This window comes from Homarus americanus, unplaced genomic scaffold, assembly GCF_018991925.1.
Source record: "Homarus americanus isolate GMGI-L3 unplaced genomic scaffold, GMGI_Hamer_2.0 scaffold42563, whole genome shotgun sequence".
Classification (NCBI taxonomy): domain Eukaryota; kingdom Metazoa; phylum Arthropoda; class Malacostraca; order Decapoda; family Nephropidae; genus Homarus; species Homarus americanus.
Genome location: NW_024754039.1, coordinates 70,963 through 95,165, shown reverse-complemented (window position 1 = coordinate 95,165; position 24,203 = coordinate 70,963). Strand labels below are relative to the sequence as shown.

Here is a 24,203-nt window from a genome sequence, read left to right as displayed (position 1 = left end):
GAAAAGGATAAAGTACCTTAAAATACACTTCGCTTTTTATGATTTCACTCAATATCAACGTTTGGTTTTCTTTGATGAGTTGCAACAGAAGGATCATGGACTAACTGTAATAATTTCCCATTTTGTAAGTTCCCAATTAATGCTAGCTAGTTTGTCCAGCTGCTTTCTAGGCTGGATGCATAGTCTAGACTCTAGAACACTGGTAGGAGAAACGACATAATGTACAATACGTCCTGTTGAGCTACAAAGTTTATTACAACTTCATATATCTTAACAGTTTTTGTTTATTGTTAATTGTACATAGGTATCCTAACTTAACATAATCCCCGGGTAGCATTAGGGGTATTAATCGTGAGGTAATAAGAAGGAAATGCAAAAAAAAAATGAAATGCCTCAGTAGGGATAGAATTGAATTGCTGACTATATATCGTAAACTTTTAATTTTCTCTTTAAACTCGACTTGTCTTCCTGAAAATATTTGACGTTTGGGATTAGGATAATTATAGAGTTTGCATATGTATAGCTGTGTGAGGTAGGAAAGTCTTGAGGCGTTTGTTTTTGTGTCTCGTATTGTTTTTGATGACTACTGTATAATAAGAAGGGTAACCTGTGGTGTAATGGTCAGTAGGCTCGCCTCGTAAACGAGCGGACCCGGGTTCTATCCTCGTGCAGGGTGAAACTATGGGCAAGTTTCTTTTTACGCCATTTGCCTCTGTCTACCCAGCAGTAATTGGGAACCTGGATGTCAATCGTGCAGTTAGCGAGTTGTCTGGTCGTCTCTGACTATTCCTTGACACTGGGTCTTGCAACTTGTTAACTTAGGGTGTGGTTGCTGTGTTGGCAACAGCTTCTACGCCTTAAACAAATTCACGAGGGGCAACCATTACTATATTCAGAAGACGGTGGGACCCGTCACCCCCCACATCATCTCCCATGTGAGAGACAACCAAGAGTCAATGCACTATAACTGAGAGCTGGGAAGGTGGCCGAATAAGCCCTTAATAGGGGACTGACTATGCTATGTTCAAGGGAGGCCCAGAAAAGGTGTTGGTAAGGGGGGGGGGGAGTGAAGGGGCGTGTGTGTTTATGGTTATCAGCTCTTGGGACGAGGCATTAACTCGGTCTCAGTCGCCCGTTGGTGGTAGACCCAGGTCCATGCTGTTAGGTGCTCCGACCACTTACAGTAGGTAATACTATGTTGTTCCTGCTGGTCCAGGTAGGGAAATGCAGTTTGTAACTCCGCATACAAAGCAATTGTTGGGCAGCATAATATGACTTAAAGAGTTCATTAAAGGATCTATTTACGCAAATCACAGTTGTAACTATTTTAACGTGTTATTGAATAAGATCATCAATATCTACACACGTTTGCCAAGTCTTACCACACTCGCGTAACTTCCGTTTTATGCCATTTCATCACCAACCAGGGAACGCTAATGTTATTTTGCTACGTATGTAAGTGTGAAATAATTCTTTTCTTGATAGCTCGAAACATTTGTACTTAGTGTTTCACGACGATTTTGAGAAGAGGTACCGTATTTCTTGTTGTGTTGAATATTATTTTGGTGATATTCATTGTGTTTTCTGACAACTGTTCAACTGGTAATCCACTGTAATGGCAGCTCTTTATTTATTGTTTTGATTAAGAGTTCAGATTTATGTTTATATTAATTAACCCCGGTTGAGGAAGTTTGATAACTACCACATTTTAACTCACGTTTTCGTAACTAACGGCTACTTCTGTTGTAACTAACGACTACTTCTGTTGTAACTAATGGCTGCTTCTGTTATAACTAACGGCTGCTTCTGTTATAACTAACGGCTGCTTCTGTTATAACTAACGGCTGCTTCTGTTATAACTAACGGCTGCTTCTGTTATAACTAACGGCTGCTTCTGTTATAACTAACGGCTGCTTCTGTTGCAGCTAACGGCTGCTTCTGTTGTAACTAACGGCTGCTTCTGTTGAAACTAACCGCTACTTCTGTTAAACTAACGGCTACTTCTGTTGTAACTAACTACTGCTTCTCTTGTGAATAACAGCTGTTTGTTACGTGACTAACAGCAGCTTCTGTTGTGACAAATGGCTGAACTTTATATGGAAGTGGTCAAGCTAACCACAAGCGCAGATAAGAAGGGGTTGACACAAACAACAACACGTACACTGTATGTGATAATAGAAGAGATAGTAAGGAGCAGGGTTGATATTAATCTCTTATAATCAGTTTAAGGAATCAATGATTATATAAAAAAAATATTTTATTTTTAAAGTAATCTAAAAAATAAAAAGATATTTTACACTATTTTGTGTTGTATTCTCTATTGTTATTAATCATTTAAAAATCTACAATAACATACAGGTAGAGAGACAAAGTCACAACACATACGAGCAGCTCAAGATTTGTTCCTGCCTATTAAGACATGACTTGTATTGGACCTGTCCCAGCTTGGTAAATTTACATTTGTGTCATTCTTTATGTTCATGTAGGACTGATGAACTTATTGTTGTACTCAGTCTGCATTATTCATCACCTTACTAAATTAGGTAAAAAAAGTTATTAAATGTCATTATTATTTACAAATTCAATAAATAAGTTTTTCATAAAGACATTTGAGCCAAATTATATCCACAGTAAAAAAATATAAGGTAATTTTCATATATATTACATATATAAGATAATGGCTTTAAACATACTACATAGAAAAAGGCCTCCATTATTGTATAAAAGAATGAAATATGAATAATTGGGTAAAAAAATCGACTAATAAAAAATCTGATTTCAATAAATCAGAGGCATGGGTAGTCCCCTATTGGAGGTTCACGGCCCCATAAGCTCGATGAACAGGCTTTGTGTGAAATATAACAAAGTCTAAGGTGTGAGGTTGTTGATTATATATATATATATATATATATATATATATATATATATATATATATATATATATATATATATATATATATATATATATATATATATATATATATATATATATATATATATATATATATATATATATATATATATATATATATATGTGTGTGTGTGTTCTTGATGCACTTCTACAGTTTTTGAGAGCTTAAACTTGGTAGGGAGGTGCGGATTCAGTTTATAATACTGTAACTCATATTGGCAGCATAAGTTCGGAATATCTTAAGGAAAGGAAAAAATCTTCACCACGGAGGTCAAACAGGGAACCAGTAGACAACAACGGTCAAGTTAATGATCTACAGAAGGTAATCGATCTCTTCTGCTCGAGATGTGATATACCGATAATATTTTACCTGTCGATTAGTTTACTCTTGCACAAACTGCTACTGTCCTCCACACACACTTTATGTGCCTATGGTTGACGACGAGGTGAGGTGTCGACTGGTGTGGAGGCTTTGGCTGAGACAAAGTAAAGAAGAGGATGTAACCAGGCTACACCCGAGAGATACCAAGCGAACTACGCACTAGCCGAGACGACAGGCATGATGAAAAATACATAACCAGGAGTATCTGAACCAGCTCCAACTGGCATGACATGTAAGTTGTGGATTGCAATGCACATATTTACTACGCCTTATTTCTCTTATAATTTAAGTCCCCATCCCTTGACAGATATAAGATCAACGGTAAATGGCATGTTGAGACAACGTCTTTAATCACGATTACATAATTACCTACTTTATTTTTCGATAAACCAATATAACAGCCGAGATGCGATAAATACAGGTAATATTCGAAGTAGGTAATAACCGCTCTTTATCTCCAATAAGACCTGCATAAACTATCTGCTTCCTTTTCCCGTCATGGCCACTTCTAGTTGTGGACAGTTGATGGTCAGATACATAAATGGATGGTTGGGCTATGTATTTACATACCGTAAATATACTATGATGTGTGCCGTATGTTCTTTTATATCAGTCACCGTTGTAAGAGCTGTTTGGTTTTCTATTAATTTTTTTTTTTTACTGGAATTAGCCCACCCGGGCACAGGTCACTGACCCACATCGGGGCCTGGGGGGCGAAAATGTGATAATAATAATAATTCATAATAAATAAAATTTATAATAAAAAATACACAATTAAAAATAACATAATAACATACTAATGATAATTATAATAATAACAACAACTGTAATAATAATAATAATAATAATAATAATAATAATAATAATAATAATAATAATATCAAAATTGAGAAATGTTATATGTATGTTGTGTTGTCAGTGGTAAAAAGTGTAATAAGCAGCACCATATAAATAAACCAATGTCAATAGAAAGGTCTGAAGACCCAAGGGAGCAAAACAAAGATAAAAAACAATAGATAAGATGAAGTGATCTGGTTGAGCCCAGATTCTTTCTACTACTGCATTTCAATTTCACCACTTTTCTTCGATCCCTAATAATCTTCTTTCACCCCTTAACTCATGACCAATAGTAAGAGAAACAATTGAGACCCTGCTATTGTGTGTAAATGAGGCGGAAAGTCAGATCATCAACATGGGACTCGGTCACAATTTTTGTGATGCCATACGGCAGCAGGGTCTACCATTAGACAACACATTATGCCTCCAATATCTTCCCAGGCGGTAGTACCTCCCTGTTTGATCGCTGCCTATTACCTACTAGATGTGTCATTTGAAATCATTCTATTTTCTGTATTTATTGTGAATTATATTGGTTCTATGTAATTTATAATATTCTGTAATCATATAATATTATGTACTTATCCAAAAGTTTTGAGTTAATATTCTAATTGGATAAGATGTATTGTTGTTTACAAGAGAGACACTCTCTCTCCTCCACGGTGAATTGGGGGTATGGGTGTGAGATCAGGGAAGTGATTGTAATCTTGTTTCATCCATTGTATATCCTGCATTTTTACATTAATTTAGGGTGAATACTAAGTGATACTTTTGTGAATGGAGGAAGAGCCTTATTGTGAGATTAAGATTGATAATTTACTAAATCAGTTGGGCCACAAGTCCATGCAGTGTCAATGTCTGTACTCTTTGTTTTATTGTTAATATAATGGTTGTTAATTGTTATAAATTAGTATTTCTCAGTCCTAACTCAATTTGTACAGTATAAATAGTAGTTTTCCTTGGATGTTTTCTCTCTGTGTGTTTGTACTAAATGTGACCTTCAACTATCAGTCAGAGGTAGCAAGGGGTGTCTACATATCCTGGTCTGTTAACCACAGCCGTTATTTCAGAACGTGAGTCTGATTAATGGGCCTAGGAGTTTGAGCACTGCTGAAAGAGGAAGGTTATTTAGTAGTGGTCGTGACAATAGATATATGGAGTAATGGACGGATGGATGGATGGATGGAAGGGTAAACCGACATTTTTATTCAGTAAAATCATTACACAAGTTTGCGTTTGTTCAGTATGAGCGTAGTGTAAATATACAACCAAAACAACTAAGGATACAGCCCGAGAACGTCGTTAGAGCTTTTTAATCAGAAATTGTTGAATATAATGATTACTTTTCGGTTTGTCTCTACAGCAACAAAAAACACCAAGGACCTGACACACACACACACACACATACACAATCATGACTGACGTTGGAGGATCCCAGTTTGAGTTGCTGGAGAGGAAGCAAAAGCCCGCTCACCTCACCCAGTACTTAGCTACCATCACAGGTAAACCTACTTTTTGTTTCCGTGAGTACAGGCATATTTTATGCTTCGTCATGTTTTTTATACACAAATAGGTAAATTTGTGTGTTTTTTGTATTCAAGGCTGGTTGTCGCATTGGCTATTTTTCCATGTGTCCGATTAATTATCTTCAAATCGTTTCAGATATTTATTTTTCTACTTTGCTGCACATTTAATTATGGGAGAGATGCGAGTATGTTTAGTTTGCTTTATTAAAAAGTTCAATGGAGGGGTGGGGGTGGGTGGAGACAGAACAGCTCGCTCGTTGTCTCTCACACGCGCCTCTAAAGGTGTGTGGGGAGCGAGAGAAATTCACTGTTACCCTTGAAAGGATGGTTAAACAGTACTGCAATTTAAGAGATTGGCTTCACCTTTACGGTATTGTAAGAGGTGTTCACCCTCCGGAAGTATTGTAGAAAATTATGCACGTTCTAATACCAAACTCCCTCCTCTGACAGTCACTCTGGGAGCACTAAATATTGGTACAGCCATGGGGTACACGTCACCCGCCAGCCCCCAGCTTATGAACAACTCCACCAACTCTTCTCTTGTTATCACGACGGAACAAAACATCTGGTTCACCTCCACTATAAACCTGGGAGCCCTCACCGGGGGTCTCCTTGGTGGGGTGTTTATCAACACTCTGGGCAGAAGAGGCACCATGTTGGCATCGGTGTTGCCTCTCTTGGGGTCCTGGGCACTCTTAGGTGAGTTACATCTTTGTAGACTGTGTGTGTACGTGCGCGCGCGTGTGTGTGTGTGTGTGTGTGTGTGTGTGTGTGTTTGTGTGTGTGTGTGTGTGTGTGTGTGTGCGTGCGCGTGCGTGCGTGCGTGCGTGCGTGCGTGCGTGCACACGAGTATTTCAGCCAAATTCTTCCTAATCTCGCCTTAACTTATCGCTACTGCAAAACCTTAACCGCCTCCATCCTCCTCCTCCTCTTACTCTTCCTCCATTTATCCTCGTTATGCATTGATTGATCTTTACCGTGACTGACCTTTGACCAGTTAATTCTTAGGGAAGGTCAGAGTTAAAGCCGACCTCTGATAAGTGGTAATTGAATTTGTCAAAGACAATAAATTGTTTCCAAGAAGCCTAAAGTGATGCGGTGTGCATGTTTTAGTTCTGAGGCGAGTGTTGTATACCTCCTCTCTTAGTCTTGTGTATGTGTGTGTACATACATACAAACATACTACTTTGCTGTTACTCAGATTCGAGTATGATGATCACCCAGCTATGATAAAATGATAGGAGTTATTAAGGATGTCATCTTCGTTGGTGGGCTTTAAGGTGACTAGAGAGGCCGATACAGCACTGGCAGGGTAGGTCACTAATGTTGCACATGTGGAGGGCTACATCTAGTGTGGGGGTCTTTCCACCATTGGCGCTTGTCTGCCTCAGTATGCAGTCGGGTTAACTTGAAAGTATTCACACCTTCTCGTGTGGTGCTCCTCCAAGCATTAAGGTGTGGAGTAATCGTCTCCCAGGTGAGGGGGTCGATTTGGCATTATTTCAGGTTTGTTTTAAGACTATCCTTATACCTTTTCAGTTGCGTGCCAGTGTTATGTTTACCATTCGTGAGGTGACTGTGAAGTAGCTGCTTTGGCAGTCTACTGCCGTCCATGCGGGTAACATGGCTAGTCCAACGTAGTTTTTCCTGGATAATGGTAGCCTCGATGCTCCTACAGTTGGTGTCAGCAAGAATACTGGCATTTATTCTCTTGTCTTCCCAGCGAACTCGGAGGATGTAACGTAGACGACGATGGTGAAAGTTTTCAAGTGCCTTGAGGTGCCTCCTGTATGTGACTCATGTCTCGCTGCCATATAGCAGGGTGGGGAGGACCACTGCTCGATATACGTACAACTTTGTAAATAATTTCAGCTCCCTACAGCTGAAGACACGGATACTAACGGAGTCTGCCAAAGTGCTCGAGATGTTCATCTGATCCGATGTTGAATCTGTACATCGATGTCCATGGTGGTGGACAGGTGGGAACCGAGATACTGAAAGTGGGTAACATTAGAGAGAGGGTAGTACCATTAAGCTGGATAGATGGTGGAGGTGGGGCTGAACCAGGGGCAGGGTGATATAAATTCTGAATCTTACATACATTTACCTCGAGGCCGAAGTGTGCATAAGCAACTGCGTTTTTGTTCAGGATCTCCTGTAAGTGAGGAGAGGTCGTCTGCATACTGAAGTTCAGTAATGGAAGCTGCAGACACCTTTGTTCCTGCCTGGAGTCGTCTTCTGTTGAAAAGACCCTTCATCCGGTACTGGATGCCCACCTCGCTGGCTAAATTAGCACTGGCACGAGTAAGGAAGGCGGCCAAGAAAATGGAAGAGAGAATTGGTGCCAGTACACATCATTGTTTTACCCCCATTTGGATGGGGAAGAACTCAGCCTGGGTGCCATTGTGTAGGACGCTGCCATTCATGCCATCGTGGAGTTGTCTCACAATGGCAATGAATTTTGGTGTGCAGCCAAAACGGCTGAGGTTCCGCCAGAGGGCTTCCCTGTTGACTGAGTCGAAGTTCTTGGTTAGCTAAATTAACTGTTTCAATTCAATTCAATTCAGTTCGATGAAGGCCATGTACAGGTCACGACGCTGTTCTCTGCACTGTTCCTGTATCTGGCAGGCAGCAAAGATTATGTAAGTGGTGCCACGTGATGGTCTAAAGCCACATTGAGATTCTGGCAGGAAGTTTCCACCTCAGGATGAAGTCTGTTTAGGAAGACTTTGGCAATAATTTTGCCAGCTACGGAAAGCAGCGGGATCCCGTGGTAGTTGCCACAGGCTGACCGGTCTCCCTTGTTCTTATGAATATTGTCAATGAAAGTGCCTTTAAGAGCTTGGGAGATTTTCTTCTTTTCCCATATATTCTGCAGGAGAGAGTGTAGATGGCTGGTAAGCAGAGGTCCTCCTTCTTTATACACCTCGGCTGGGATTCCATCAGACCCTGAGGCTTTGTTATATTTCATCTGTTTGATGGCAATAGCTATCCAGTGATTATAGGATAGCTGAAGTGAGTTAGCTGTGGATGCTGAGGGACCTGCTGGGTAGTCAGGACATCCACATCAGTGTTTCGGTTGAGCAGCGAATGGTAGTGCTCTTTCCAGCGATGGAGGATGCCTTCTTCGTCTTTAATTAGGGAGTTACCATCGGATGAGCGGAGGGGGGCTGCACCTTTTCTAGCCCCCTTCCCATGTGGGGTGAGCAGAGTGGCTCCTCGAAAAGGCTGCTCAGTAACACAGACAGGACTGGATTGCACTGCTGCCTAGATCCCAGTGCATAAATGACCATCTTATCTATGCCACCCATGTGCAGAGTTGTGACAAAGGGACTCCTTCGTCGCCTCTAGTCCGTCGCCATAGGACTTTTGGGGGTATAGGGGTTTTGATGATGATGAGAAGTATGGTGAGCTGTGCTTGAGTTGATTTATGTGGTGAGGCAGGAGCACAGACTGCAGCTACACACCTTGGCTCCCCCTTTTCCTATTTCTGTGGTGCCAGTGTTGCAACGACTGGGGAGAGGGAGAGTTGCAGTGTACTGCCGATATCCCAGTTTGTTGGGTTTTGCCTTAGTAGGCAGTCCATCATGCATTGCCTTCGTCCGCCGGTGTAGTCAATGGGTTCCCTTGGTGGTCACCTCTTCTGGCAGTGACTGAGCTTTCAAAGGCAAGAATTAACCTGACGTCAAGTACTAAGAATGGCAGTGTACTGTGGGCAGGTAACTGAGATTTTCTGCTATATTCCATCGATAAGTAGGAGTTTTATTTACATTTCAGCCGACAATGTATTTTCTATAATACAGAATTGACAACAATTTCTATACTCCCATCGGATTCTCTGATGTTCATAGATCAAAAAAATATGGCTTGAGTTTTGAATTGCTATCGCATAAGTACACACGAAACATAATGATTTAAAGCTGGTGGGTGGGTACTCAAAACATAACCTCTTAACACGCTATACTCTACACATAAAGATATATGATGCCTTCAACATATACTCATCTCACCCAGAATACTTTCTCTCACGGTAGGTATACATCCTTGACTGTACAATAAATGCATTTACTCTCAATTTCAAATTCCTGATCACCATATTAGGTATTAAGAAATATCCGAGTCCCTTAGGCAGTACAAGAGAGAAAACGGAGGACTAACACGCCCTGAAGTGGGGGGGGAGGGGGAACGGACGTCTCCACTGGTTTCACACATGTTTTGTGGGCGGTGTAGCATAATATGAATAATTAAGTGTTGAGCAGACTAGCCACGCTATCGTGACCCAAGAACTTCAGCTCATTGTCAACATACACACCCAGGTCCTTTTCACATTCAGTCTCTATTAATGCAGTTTGTTCGTCCTGTTGAGACATTGTATGCACCTCCTTACTGTTGGTACAACCTAGGTGCTTCCTCTTACAGTTCGTGACGTTGAATCTTAGCACCCATTTCTTTAACCATTCTTGAAGCTCACAGAGATCTTTCTGTAGCTCTGGTTCATAATTTCCCTGAATAACTTGACATCGTCCGTAGACATTTGTATGGAGGAGTGTATAGCTTGGTTATGGTTACTGCGGTTGTAGTAAATATAATGAGGGGGATTTAGTAGAAAGTATAGATGGAATATTTAATTGTAGGATTGTAAAGTGAGGAAGTTTGGTAGCGTGGCCGGTTAGTTATTCTGAACACCGCTTTTAATACAACTATTTATTATTCAACTGAATGGCATGGACACATTAATAGCACATTATATCGAAGTTACTAGAACATTATATTTACGTTACTACACACTGATTCTCGGACACAAACATAAAATGGATACCATCCCACCGTAAGTAACTCGCCCTAGGGACCGCTCTGACAAAGACTCAAGCGTGACCTGAGGGAGGCCCAGCAGGTGCTGTTGAAGGGAGTGCTGGACAATGTCTCCTGTGGGAGACTCTGCTAACTGGAGACGCGTGCTGGGGAGGGAAATCTCCCTCTGCTCCGAATGCTAACTGACCCTCGATGTGAATGCTCGAGGAGGGAGCTGCAGGGCCTATATATTGGCGGTCACCAACCGGCAAATGACCTCTCCCAATCAACACTAGACTGGGTGTGTCTAGACTGGTGTACTGGCTGGAGGGGTTGCTTCTTGAGTCACACGGTCATGTCGCAGGGTTAAGCTAATCGCTTGGCAGTAAGAACTCTGGGTCAATGTGCCGTATCAGCCTCTTGAGTTACCTCAGAGCTCACTAAGGAATGACATAAAAAATAACGCATCATTGTATCGTATCTGGATGATGATGATACTCGATTTAAAGTGAAATCAAAGTAATAATAGTAATACCGTAGTACAGTATTAGTATTAGTGTGTTCGGGTAGTTGCTTCTAGTGATCCTTTACAGGTGAGCCACAAAAGTTTTCGCTACTGGATAATATACAGTGAGATTTAGGAGATACCTGACACTGCCCTGAACACTTTGTAGATATATAATAATTTAGAAATTTATAAAAACATTTCTAGTTTTATTTACATAAATAATTATAATTTGCAGGTCGGGATGACCCAGTGACTTTCTCGTCAGTGAGGGATGTTGGTAGTTATCTTCACAGTTACCACCCAAGTATTTTCTCGGTTTGACGAACTAATTCAAGCCACCCCTTTCCGTTCAATCGAAATTTCCGCTAAATCGAATTTCCGCTATTTTCACTCGATTAAGCAAACTAGTTCGCTAAATCGAGTGCAGCTATTAATTGGAAAAAGTTTGGAAATAACAGAAAATTTGAAAACAAACACCGAACCCCCTAGTTTAAGGTAAGCCATTAATAGTGTTTCTAATGTTTCTATGTACATATCATGTGTCTGAGGTGTCTCTGTAGGTGTGAGCGTATTAATGGAATTAATCTTGATTTAGCGAACTAGTTCACTTAATCGAGTGAAAAATAACTGAAAAATTCCTTCCGCTAAATCGAGTTCATTATATCGGATTCCGTTAAATCGAGAGTATACCGTACTTGTGGTTCGAGCTGTTAATTGAACACAGCTGAATATTATTAATTGCAAAGCACCAAAAATCTTTTTGAAAAATTAATTTGAGCTTTGTATTTTCATACAGTGCTTTTGGGGTTTTTTCTCATATCATCATCACAGCATGATCTTTAGTTTAAACCCAGTACCTGTAAGTTGGTTCTTATGTATTACTTTTTCAGTAAGAATTCTCTTGATAATCATTCAAAATAAATATCGTGCAGTCTTCGCCCAGAACTTCGCCATGTTGGTATGTGGACGCGTTCTTGTTGGTCTGTGTGCTGGCGTCACCTCTATAGCGGTGCCCACCTACATTGGGGAATTTTCCTCGCCAGACATCAGAGGAAAACTGGGTAAGCTGAACACTGGGTCTCTTGATCTTGGCACTGACCTGCCACTAATATGAAAGTACTGTATTAGTATTCTATGTTTCATATTTACTTTGCTGAAATGAATAGTTTTATGTTAATGGCTATTAAGTTATACTATCTTGTCTGAAGTCCATCATAATGTTCATTGTGACCAATGGTCTTCCCAGGTACGTGCTTTCAGCTAATGGCTGTGATTGGTATGTTGTACTCCTTCGTGTTTGGAGCCGTAATGAACACGTGGCGGGGCCTAGCTGGTATCTGTGCTATTCCTCCTGTCATATATCTCGTCTTGGTCTTATTCGCGAAAGAATCACCTACTTATCTTCTCTCTAAAGGAAAAGAAAAAGAAGCCAAAGAAGCCTTGCAGTACTTCAGGGGTGAGCAATGACTGCATCTCATCTGTAACGTTGAACATTCGATTTTTTTTTTTTTACAAACTTTTATTTGCATGTGAACAACATCTACTTTGGCACATACTATTTTCATAACTTAAGCAGATAGTAATGCACGCTAACCTGTTGGTACTGTACTTTCTCAGGGAAACATTATGACGTGGAGCCAGAGATGCAACTGATGAGAAAGACACAGGAGGAGGCTCTACAGAACACAGTGTCTCTGAATGAACTTAAGACTCCCTACATCCTCAAGCCCCTCCTCATCTCCTGCACCCTCATGATCTTCCAGCAGATCTCTGGCATTAATGCTATGCTCTTTAACCTGTCCGTCATATTTGAGGTATGCCTTCAGCAGCAAGTTTATTCTAGAGTTAATTTCTGTATTTAAACAACTCATGCGCAGTAAAATCTTCCAAGTTACTAAACATTGGGATCATTAACTGAAGCTGTTTCCTAAAATAAAACCTGCCATTCAGTACTTCAGAGAGTTTGTATTTTACTAGAAAATTTAAAATCGGCTTGAGGTAATTTACTGAGGCACCACCACTCCCGTACCTTCCTCGACCATGCCATTAGAGCAATTTTGTGTCCTCTAAATCAAATTTTCCAATTATCAATGACATACAAACAACTAAAAGGTAGTGTATTCACAGTTCCTTTAAGAAATGTTGAATGCCTTAAATGATTCATTGTCACCTGAGAGAGCTTGATAACTTTACCATGACAGATGTTAGTTAGGACCTGAGAAAGCTTAGTAACTCTACTGTGACAGATGTTAGGAGTAGGATATAAGTATACTCCCTTACTCTCCACAACAATAGCATGTAGGATATCAGAAGACAGTTGGATGTTTTAATTAAGTCCTTCAGCCAGACTGTATTGGTTACTGCAGGATGCTGGGTCTGGTCTGCCAGAGGAAGTCAGTACTATCATCGTGGGTGTAGTGCTGGTGTTGGCCACAGCTGTCGCTAGCATCCTCATGGACAAGGTTGGCAGGAAGGTGCTCCTCATCATTTCATCTGCCATCATGACACTTGCATTAGGTCAGCAAAATAGAATTAGTCCTTTGTAAATGACCAAGCATCCTTACCTTAGTCTTACAAGGACGTTAATAATCAGGAGAATATTTCTCGATACACTCGGTCAAGTTGACAAATGATAACTAATATATTGGTGGATATATTTTAAGGAAAGTCATTAAAGTTTAAATTAATTAATAATTAACATAATCCATGACCTGGGTCAACCAAAAGCTTCTTATATAAATACTAATTACAGACAATTTGTAATTCTCTTAATTTTAACAGTTAGCAGTCATTACTAATAGCTTTATAATGATATGACTACAGCCATTACTATTACAGTAGCTTTATAATGATATGACTACAGTCTTTACTAATAGCTTTATAATGATATGACTACAGTCTTTACTAATAGCTTTATAAGGATATGACTACAGGTCGACCACTGATTTTACGGCACCATTGGGGCTGGATCGATGCCGGACCAGCAATTTTACCGAACCATGAGTGGTCATGGCCTTGGGGGAGCTACCACTCCTGTAACCTCCGCCCCAATAGTTATACACCTCAGGCTAACTCGAAAGCACTCAGGGCTGCTAAAAAATCAATATGACATACCTTTAGCTAAATGAAAATTAAATGAAAAACAGGTACTCTTTCAAGTTATGGAGATTTATTGTTTACCTACATAAACTGCTGCATTACTTCTGCTCCCAAACATGTGAGTTGGAATTTAGAGGTGATTATATTATATTTCTGGAAGTGGGGGACTGTATGGATTATCTTCTTCAACTTGGAACACCACTGTACAGTACACTATGCCCTTGTTAATTCGACAAGAAAGAGGCTGTGGGTCACTCGAATTACTGGCAATTTCCGAATTTTTGTGTTCAAATATTCTTTTGTTTTCTATTCAGTTTTTTTGCCTTGCCTTGGCTGCCATTTTTTAGGAAAGTCTTCGAGGTAGTAGATAATGACGAAAATTACGATGTTATTTACTTAGAATTTAGCAAAGCGTTTGACAGAGTACCGCATCAGAGGCTTCTGAGAAAAGTTAAGGCTCATGGTATCAAGGGGAAAGTTTTAAATTGGATAAAATCATGGCTCACCGATAGAACGCAGATGGTCAGCGTAGATGGTGTTAAATCTGAGTGGGGCTGTGTAACCAGTGGGGTTCCCCAGGGGTCAGTATTGGGCCCACTCTTGTTCATAATCTGCATAAACGACCTAGATACTGGGATCAGCAGTGGCATAAGCAAGTTTGTGGATGACACCAAATAGGGCGGCAGATTAATTCAGGGCAGGATGCAAATGTACTACAGCAAGTGCAGCGTACTTAATATTGGAAGAACAAATACTGTCAATGTATACAGCCTTAATAACATCAACCTAGAGAAGTCGACTTGTGAAAGAGACTTAGGGGTATTTGTAAGCCCGAACCTACGGCCCAGAAAACAGTGCGTTAATGTTCGAAATACGGCAAACAGAGTATTAGGTTTTATATCTAGAAGTGTAAGTAATAAGAGTGCAGATGTCTTATTGCAACTATATCTTGCACTAGTAGGCCGCACCTCGATTATGCGGTTCAGTTCTGGTGCCCTTATTATAGAATGGATATCAATTCACTGGAGTCGGTGCAGCGAAGAATGACGAAAATGATTCCGGGACTTAGAAACCTTCCATATCAAGATAGGTTAAAGAAACTAAACTTGCATTCCTTAGAAAGACGAAGAGTGCGGGGAGATGTGATAGAAGTATTTAAGTAGGTGAAAGGAATCAATAAAGGAGATATAGATAAAATTCTTATAATATCCGAGCAGGATAGGACTCGTAGCAACGGATTTAAGTTGGAGAAGTTTAGGTTTAAGAGGGAGATAGGAAGGAACTGGTTCACAAATAGGGTGGTGGACGAGTGGAACAAGCTTAGCAACTTTGTAGTAAGTGCTGGAACGCTGGAAAGTTTTAAAAGGAGGCTAGATAGATTCATGGATGATAAAGAGTGGTAGTAACCCTCGACAGGAGCTGCCATGCACTGGCCAACCGGCCTATTGCAGACTCCTAATTTTCTTATGTTCTTATGTTCTAAATAATAGATAAACATAACTCGGTACGGTAACGTGACGTGACAAGGCACTTACACAGCAAACATATTAACAGCATTACTAAAACATTTTAATTTCTAATTTCTATTTTAAAATTAATTTATACATGATAGCTCAATTTGGCTACGTTTGCACTTAGATAACTAATCAGTGAATAAACCAGGGCATATGGAGATGCATTATACACTACAATAATATTTACTGTATTAATTTCTGATAAATATGCTACAATATTATTTACTTAATGCTCAAGACAGATCCTGTAGAAAGCACCAGCCCTCTTGAGCAGTGACAACAATGGTGCTTGAGTGATGATGATTGCTGACACCATTATTAGAGACCGCGGTGTCAGTGAAACCGATCACCTGTTACCGCTTTGTAAAGAGACTGGGAATATACAAGATACTACAGTGCAATAGCTCATCTGGGATTGTGTGAGAGATTTTTGGCGGGGGTGGGGGGGGGATATTGATTATTTTTCGATAATGTTTTATTAACCCAACACTAAATGAGCCTATAAGAATTATGGTGAAATTGTATACTATTATAAAGGGATCATGGGTTGACAAGCACGGGAGGTGAGTTGCCCTCCCCTGCCTCCCTTCTTCTCTGCCACCTGCCAGTTCCTCTCCTGGGCTACATACCCAAACATAGTTTTGTACAGTATCTTAATATAATTTATATAATATTCCTATAATTCATTCATCTTCAACAGTAATAAAACACGGTATTTACCAATTACACTTTCCAAATTAGATGATTTCCCACCAATCACATTTCAGGATGCTATCATTCTGCCAAATTCTAAAATATATATGCTAGGCCTCGCCATATCCCCTAATATGTCATGGAAGCCACACGTCCACAACATTGCTAAAGCTGCCTCCCGAAAGCTGGAAATGCTGTACAGATGCCTTAGCTACTCCACTCCTGAGCAGTTGCTTCAAGTTTATAAGGGATTCGTTCGTCCTAACTTGGAGTACTGCTCTCATATCTGGGGTGGCTCTCCTGTCAAATTGTTGGATAGCGTAGAATCAAAGGCATTTTGTTTTATTGACTCCCCCTTTAGTTTATAATATTTTTTCCCTTTCTTTTCTCTGCAATGTTGCTTCACTCTCTTTACAGGTATTTTAACGGGCAATGTTCGGTGAATTTGGCATCCTGTGTACCGCTGGCAAGGCTGTGGGCTCATAACACTCGTCTTGCCCGCGGTGCCCACCGTTTCTCTGTGGATGTCGGTCACACTAGAATAACCCGTTATAGTATATTTTTCTTTCTCCACACAGCCTAACTGTGGAATGCTCTGCCTTTTTCTTTAGTTTAACAAATTTATTGACAAAGATTGTAGTACAGTTTGCCTATTCTGAGTAATTCAGTCAGGTCTTGGCACTGAGGGTGGTATCACTTCTCACTGCCACGCAGGACAGAGGTTCATACACAAAGAAATACATCATATTCATTAACAGCTATAAATGTATAGAGGTCAGATTCATATGGGTAATGTCATTGTTCACTGCCATGCAGGGCAGAGGTTCGTACACAAAGAGATGCATCATATTCATTGACAGTACATATACATATATGTACACACACACATACACATATTCATACATATACATATATACATACACATATACATGTACATATATATACACATATGCACACATACATACAGTACATACATATACGTCGGTCAGATTCATGTGGGTAATGCTACTGTTCACTGCCATGCAGGACAGAGGTTCGTACACAAAGAAGGAAATACATCATATTCATTAGCAGTATATATAGGTCAGTGGATCACATACATTGGAGTCATATTCTAGTTGAAGACTAATCAGTGTGGGCTAGCAAATTTGGGATAAACAGCAAGAATGTCCTCAAGCACACCTGATTCAATGAAGTAGTTACATAGTTCAAGATACAATAAGTCAGGTGCCCTGAAGTCTTTGACAGTGTCACATTCAATAATATAGTGTTCAAGTGTATGCTTTAAAGGATTATCACAAAGTTTACATGCTGAGTGTTCCGGTATGGGTACAGCGTTACTAACTTGCCAGATGTGTCTGTATCCTAGCCTAATTCTGGCCACGACTACATCACATTGTCTGGTTCTGTCCTTATGCTCTGTGTTTCCATATTCATACAATCTGTCTCACTTCAAAAGGGTGATTTTCCGACATCTTCGTGGTTTAGATTAATATAATCTTTTTCTTTTCTATTTTTAATTTCCTTTTACTCTAATTTTTTCGCCCCTTAGGCCCCGTTGTGGGTCGATCACCTGAGCCCGGGTGGGCTATTCCCCTAAAAAAAAAAAAAACACGAAACAGATAGAGCCGACCCTAACACCCTAAATAGCGGCATGTGTGCCAAGCTGGACAATTTTGTAATTAAGAAGATTTGTGATCAGGTGAGAAGGCCGGGTCACTTGACCATCTGACCTGACCACCAACCGTTGTGTGCTATTTAAAGATTAGTAGGGTTATTACCTAATACCTGACCATTGTGGACCTGGTCTCACCCTCCTCTGTATATATACACCTTGATTTGTATTACTCTCTCTAGTCTGTACTCACCCCTGAAGATGTGAATTACACGAAAGCGCTTGGGAACTTCGTGTTTTCTTCTTTCCTTGTGGTTATCAGCATATACCTAGATCACGCGCACCTACAGTGATTTACTTATACAGGTATATAATTATATATATATATATATATATATATATATATATATATATATATATATATATATATATATATATATATATATATATATATATATATATATATATATATATATATATATATACTTCATTTTTCGTCCATATAACACGCGGACTTTGAACATATAATCAACGACCTCACCAGCAAGGAATCGAACCCTCGACCTACTGGGTGTGACTAGGACACTAAAAGCAGTTCTAGACTGTTATATTTCACACAAAGCCTGTTCATCGAGCTGATGGCGCCGTGAACCTCAATGGGAAACTGCCCGTGCCTCTTATGTGGTGTCAGTAGCATTTTACCGAATCCAGCTGGTATGAAACGCGAGGTACATATATATACTTCATTTTTCGTCCATATAACACGCGGACTTTGAACATATAATCAACGACCTCACCAGCAAGGAATCGAACCCTCGACCTACTGGGTGTGACTAGGGAACGCTTACCGGCTAGGCCACAAGGACACTAAAAGCAGCTCTAGACTCTGTTATCTTTCACACAAAGCCTGTTCATCGAGCTGATGGCGCCGTGAACCTCAATGGGAAACTGCCCGTGCCTCTTATGTGGTGTCAGTAGCATTTTACCGAATCCAGCTGGTATGAAACGCGAGGTACATATATATACTTCATTTTTAGTCCATATAACACGCGGACTTTGAACATATAATCAACGACCTCACCAGCAAGGAATCGAACCCTCGACCTACTGCGTGTGACTAGGGAACGCTTACCGGCTAGGCCACAAGGACACTAAAAGCAGTTCTAGACTCTGTTATATTTCACACAAAGCCTGTTCATCGAGCTGATGGCGCCGTGAACCTCATTGGGAAACTGCCCGTGCCTCTTATGTGGTGTCAGTAGCATTTTACCGAATCCAGCTGGTATGAAATGCGAGGTACATATATATACTTCATTTTTAGTCCATATAACACGCGGACTTTGAACATATAATCAACGACCTCACCAGCAAGGAATCGAACCCTCGCCCTACTGGGCGCCATCAGTTCGATGAACAGGCTTTGTGTGAAATATAACAGAGTCTAGAACTGCTTTTAGTGTCCTTGTGGCCTAGCCGGTAAGCGTTCCCTAGTCCCACCCAGTAGGTCGAGGGTTCGATTCCTTGCTGGTGAGGTCGTTGATTATATATATATATATATATATATGTGTGTGTGTGTATTTTTTTTATGTAGTAGGTAGTAGGCAGGTATCAATCTGGGAGGTACTACTACCTGGGAAGATATTGGAAGCATAATGTATTGTCTAATGGTAGACTCTGCTGCCATTGGCATCACGAAAAATTGTGACCAAGTCCCAGGTTGCTGATCTGACTTTCAGCTTACCCTCTGACCTGACTACCTACGGCTGCGGTGCTTTGAAGATTAATAGGGTCATTACCTATACCTGACCATTGTGAACTTGATCTCACCCTTCCTTGTATATATATATATATATATATATATATATATATATATATATATATATATATATATATATATATATATATATATATATATATATATATATATATATATATATAACTTGTTCTGTACTTCTCCTTAGTTTGTACTCACCCCTGAAGATGTGAATTACACGAAAGCGATTGGGAACTTCGTGTTTTCATTTTCCTTGTGGTTTTCAGCATATACCTGGATCACGCGCACCTACAGTGATTTACTTGCATATATATATGCATATATATATATATATATATATATATATATATATATATATATATATATATATATATATATATATATATATATATATATATATATATATATATATATTTATATATATATATTTATATATATATTACTAATAAATCTGACTAACATGTGGAACATAACACTTTATATTACAGGGTACCTCGTCCAGGTGCTGTCATACACAGCATATATACCAAAGGACTCACCAATACTCTTCATTGCACTATTTCTACTTCAATCTGTTGAAATTTCAATTCATCTTCCTCATAAAATTTTATACCCTTCTATCATTCGCATATACCCAGTGGCTCTTGATGTGTACTTCTATGAGAAATACTGGAATAAGGATTGGGCGGTACTCAACCTGGGCTGGCTTCCGCTCGTCTCCTTCATCGTCTTCGTAACAGCTTTCTCCATTGGTTATGGTCCCATCCCTTGGCTCATGATGGGTAGGTGAAGATGCAAAATTATGATATTTAAGAAACACGCAATTATATATATATATATATATATATATATATATATATATATATATATATATATATATATATATATATATATATATATATATATAGTGTAGATCCACAATGAAAACGTGGATAAGATAAATCTTGATAAAAAAAAAAATATATATATATATATATATATATATATATATATATATATATATATATATATATGTATGTTAGCGGGAAGGAAAAAAAGAGAAGAGTAGACGGAAATGCTGCATTTAGCTTGTTGCAGGTGTGACTTGAAGTTCTTAGAAAAATTTTTTTAGGGGGGTAGTATGCATGTTTTCTCAGCACATGAGGACAGTCCTGTCTTTTTTTAAGGGGGTCGATTGTAATATTCAGAAACTTCAGTGTAGTTTCAAACGCCGCGCCATTGGCGATGCTGAGTTCAAGGTCGTCTGAGGGAAGACCGCTCTCCCGCTACGTGCGAGAGTTTGTGGAACTAGGCCTATACGATATTGAATGTAGTTTACCGAATTAATAATGATGCGATTCATGAAGTTAAGGGACTATTATTGAATTTGAAATTATTATAGATCGTTTACCTGTCTGAATAATGTTACGGGTGTCCCAAGAAAGTTATTAGTTAGGCAGAAAATATGTCACTAGGCCTAAGCTAGCGCCTTGGAGAGACGCCAGGCTGGCTGGTCCTCAGTCATGTGAAAGCGATCGGACCCACAGGACGTCCCTGCGAGTCCATCCACAGAAATAATCACGTGGTTTAGTCACCTGTGTTGCGCTATTGCAGTATAACAAGTAAGTCTCATTCGATCTCAGATAGGGGTTAGATAGGGCAGTGATAAAGTTATTAAGAGCTAACAGTGAGTCAATTTCAGGGTTTCCCTCAGAACCCACTTGACTGCGAGAGATTGACTGCCGTTGATGATTGAAGATTGGCGATTGTCGTCGTTGGAACGATCAGTGTAGGCTTGTCACTGGTTAGCGGGGTAGCAAAGGATCTCTTGAGTGAACCAGTGCTCCCGACAACTAAAACGACACGGGACCAGCATCAGCATTGGGTGATCAGTTCTTACCACGTGGGTGCTCAACACCACGTGCCCTCGGTCAGCTAGAAGTATTACCTACTGGCCATGGTCACCTGCAGGCGTTCTCTCTTCCCGCCCATGGACGCACTGAGAGTACACCGAGGCTATCTCAGTAAATTAATGGTCACACACTGAGACCAGGAGTCTAGGGGATACCTAGAGGAACATTTTATCTCCCCTATTACGGGTGTAGGTTGAGTTGGGTGGAGCATGGTTCACGGGTATTGGTGGACCCAGTAACATCTCAATAATAGTGACAATATATTTGTGTGTAGTTAATTCCATTTTTCAGTTACTGATATTATCTTGACGTGTGTAGTAATAGTTCCTAAATGATTTTGATAGTATTGTTTTTTTAATGTTTGTGTCACTAAGTGGAACCAGAGTGATACTGTGATTTAATTCCTTTAATGCATCTAATTTTTCTCTATAATTCCGATCTCGGGTATAACCTTTGTTCCCCAGAGTAGTGGTTAAGTTAGGTTAGGAATTGTGCATCTGTTGGGGTGATATAATTTTGTTGAGTGCCCTTAAAGCCTATTCATTGTAGAGTTATTAATTTCTTATTTTTCTAATACCATTTTCTCAGTGCTGGATATTATTTTGTTGAAAACCCTTAAGGCCTGTTTCATGTGTGCAAGCAACATTTCCTAATACTTTAAACTTATTGTTCTCTAATGAGGCATTGCCTGAGTTTCTAATAATTTCAACACCATGTATAACTCTTATTCCCCAGAGTAGTGTTTTAAGTTCAGGTTAAGAGGTGCGCATATTGGTGTACCATTATTGATTGTGTTTGTAGTGTTGGAGGGAATATAAGTGTAAATTTTGCAGTGTGTCTCGTTCATCCCAGTCACAGACGCTATCCTTCCACGGGTCACGGACAATTTATTTTGTTTAGTAGATTTAAGTGTTCTTGTGCTGGTTCGGGATTTTTCTCAAAGGGGCGCTTCCACTGCAATTACCATCTAATAATCTTTAATAAACCCCAAGTCAAGTGAGAAATTAAAGGTCCAGTAAATTCCGACCAGTTACATATATATATATATATATATATATATATATATATATATATATATATATATATATATATATATATATATATATATATATATATATATATCTATATATATTAAGCTGACCTTAAAGAGTAACATTGTGTAAAAACATCTGCTGAAGTTAGTTAACAGTTATGTCACCAACATCAGTCACACTGTCCACCTTAATCCCCTATCCTTGACCAACTAACATTTAAGTGTATGTGTAGGTGAACTCTTCTCGCTGAACGTGCGAGGGGTTGCCAGCAGTATAGCCTCTATGGTCAACTGGACGATTTCCTTCTTTATCACTCTCATATATGAGCCGATGCAGGTACAGTCTCTCTCCCCGTGTCTGTGTTTTATTATGTTTTTGTTTAGTTTTCTCCTTCTATTGACTAATGTACTCATAATGATGATCAGAGATAAGTATATTCTGTAACTGCAATATTTATTGATGAAATAAGATTAAGGAGAACAGAGACCACCACTGACCCTCGATGGTTCCCACAGGTAGCAATCGGGCCCTACGGCATATATTGGTTCTTCGCTGGTTGCTGCTTCATCAACTTTATTTTCTGCATCCTGGTGGTGCCGGAGACGAAGGGTAAGACACTGCAAGAGATTACCGCACACTTCGGAGGTCCAGTCATCACGACTAAAAAGGACATCACCACAATATAGAGTTCAATCAACCTATTAATACACTTATTCAAAATAATTATCCCGTAAGCTTACACTGTTATACATGGGAGAAAATTACTCCTAAATGACAGTTGGTATTGTGATTAAAATGATAAAGATCCAGAAAACATGCTTCTTATTTTTTTTAAGCAATATTTCTTAAGATTTATGGGTGGAAACAACACTTGCCCTATGTCTTAAACGAACCGCTAATGTGATATTATGTGGTAGCAAGATATAGCTCTTAATATCTACTTTTCTGTATAATTTAATGGTTTGAACCAGGAGTGAACCTATCTTGGGGATTCATCCTTATGAAATTTAAAGCCTCACCTGTTCTCAAAACTTTCATTGGTCTAAAGGTTTGAAGATTTTTGTGAATATTAGTAACAGGGTGAGGCGCATTTTTTAAAACTCTTAGGCCCGTCCACAAGATCGAGCAGTGCCCGGCGGGCACACGCTAAATGCCCGTTATCAGGCAAAATTGGCGGGCAAACCAGAAGAGTGCCCGCGCCCTTCGTCGAGAGAAATCATGGTCCGCCTGACTGGTGGTTTGCTGCCGGATATGGAGCGACGACTTTAAGTACTGCAAATGTGATACGTATATGTTCCCAGCTCGGTCCAGATGTCCAGTGTATAACCAAATAAGCTTATGCAATGTACATTATTGGCGTGACAATAAACGGGAGATTGTTTATGTATTATGTAATGAGGACATTCTTGTGTGTTCTTCGTTCCTGCTGCTCTCCTCACTCTAGTCCCATAGCTTCCTGTCTATGCATATCATAATTCTAACATTATTCAATGAATTTTTATGTATTACAAATCTCGCCTGCAAGTAATCTTCCTTGAGCACTTCATACATGGCTTGACAAGTTGCAGGTATGCGAGACAAACTTTGTTTTGATATCCTCGTTCCATACTGAAGTGACGTGTAGGTG

At 39.6% G+C, this 24,203-nt stretch overlaps 1 protein-coding gene across 3 annotated transcripts; it reads left to right on the top strand.

Moving 5' to 3' along the window:
- The first annotated feature begins 1,123 nt into the window (after positions 1–1,123).
- Positions 1,124–23,394, top strand: LOC121855680 (facilitated trehalose transporter Tret1-like). Of its 3 annotated transcripts, XM_042350758.1 has the most exons (10): positions 1,124–1,183; positions 5,494–5,632; positions 6,107–6,355; positions 11,888–12,016; positions 12,202–12,411; positions 12,573–12,769; positions 13,322–13,472; positions 20,289–20,432; positions 22,809–22,912; positions 23,092–23,394. In XM_042350758.1, the coding sequence occupies exons 2-10, from the start codon at positions 5,545–5,547 to the stop codon at positions 23,260–23,262; spliced, it is 1,443 nt and encodes a 480-aa protein (XP_042206692.1). In that variant the 5' UTR covers positions 1,124–1,183; positions 5,494–5,544; the 3' UTR covers positions 23,263–23,394. The 3 variants fall into 3 exon arrangements, with proteins under 3 accessions (XP_042206692.1, XP_042206694.1, XP_042206693.1); XM_042350760.1 differs by lacking the exon at positions 5,494–5,632 and having other exon boundaries at positions 1,125–1,187; XM_042350759.1 differs by lacking the exon at positions 5,494–5,632 and having other exon boundaries at positions 1,132–1,183.
- The last annotated feature ends 809 nt before the right edge of the window (positions 23,395–24,203 follow it).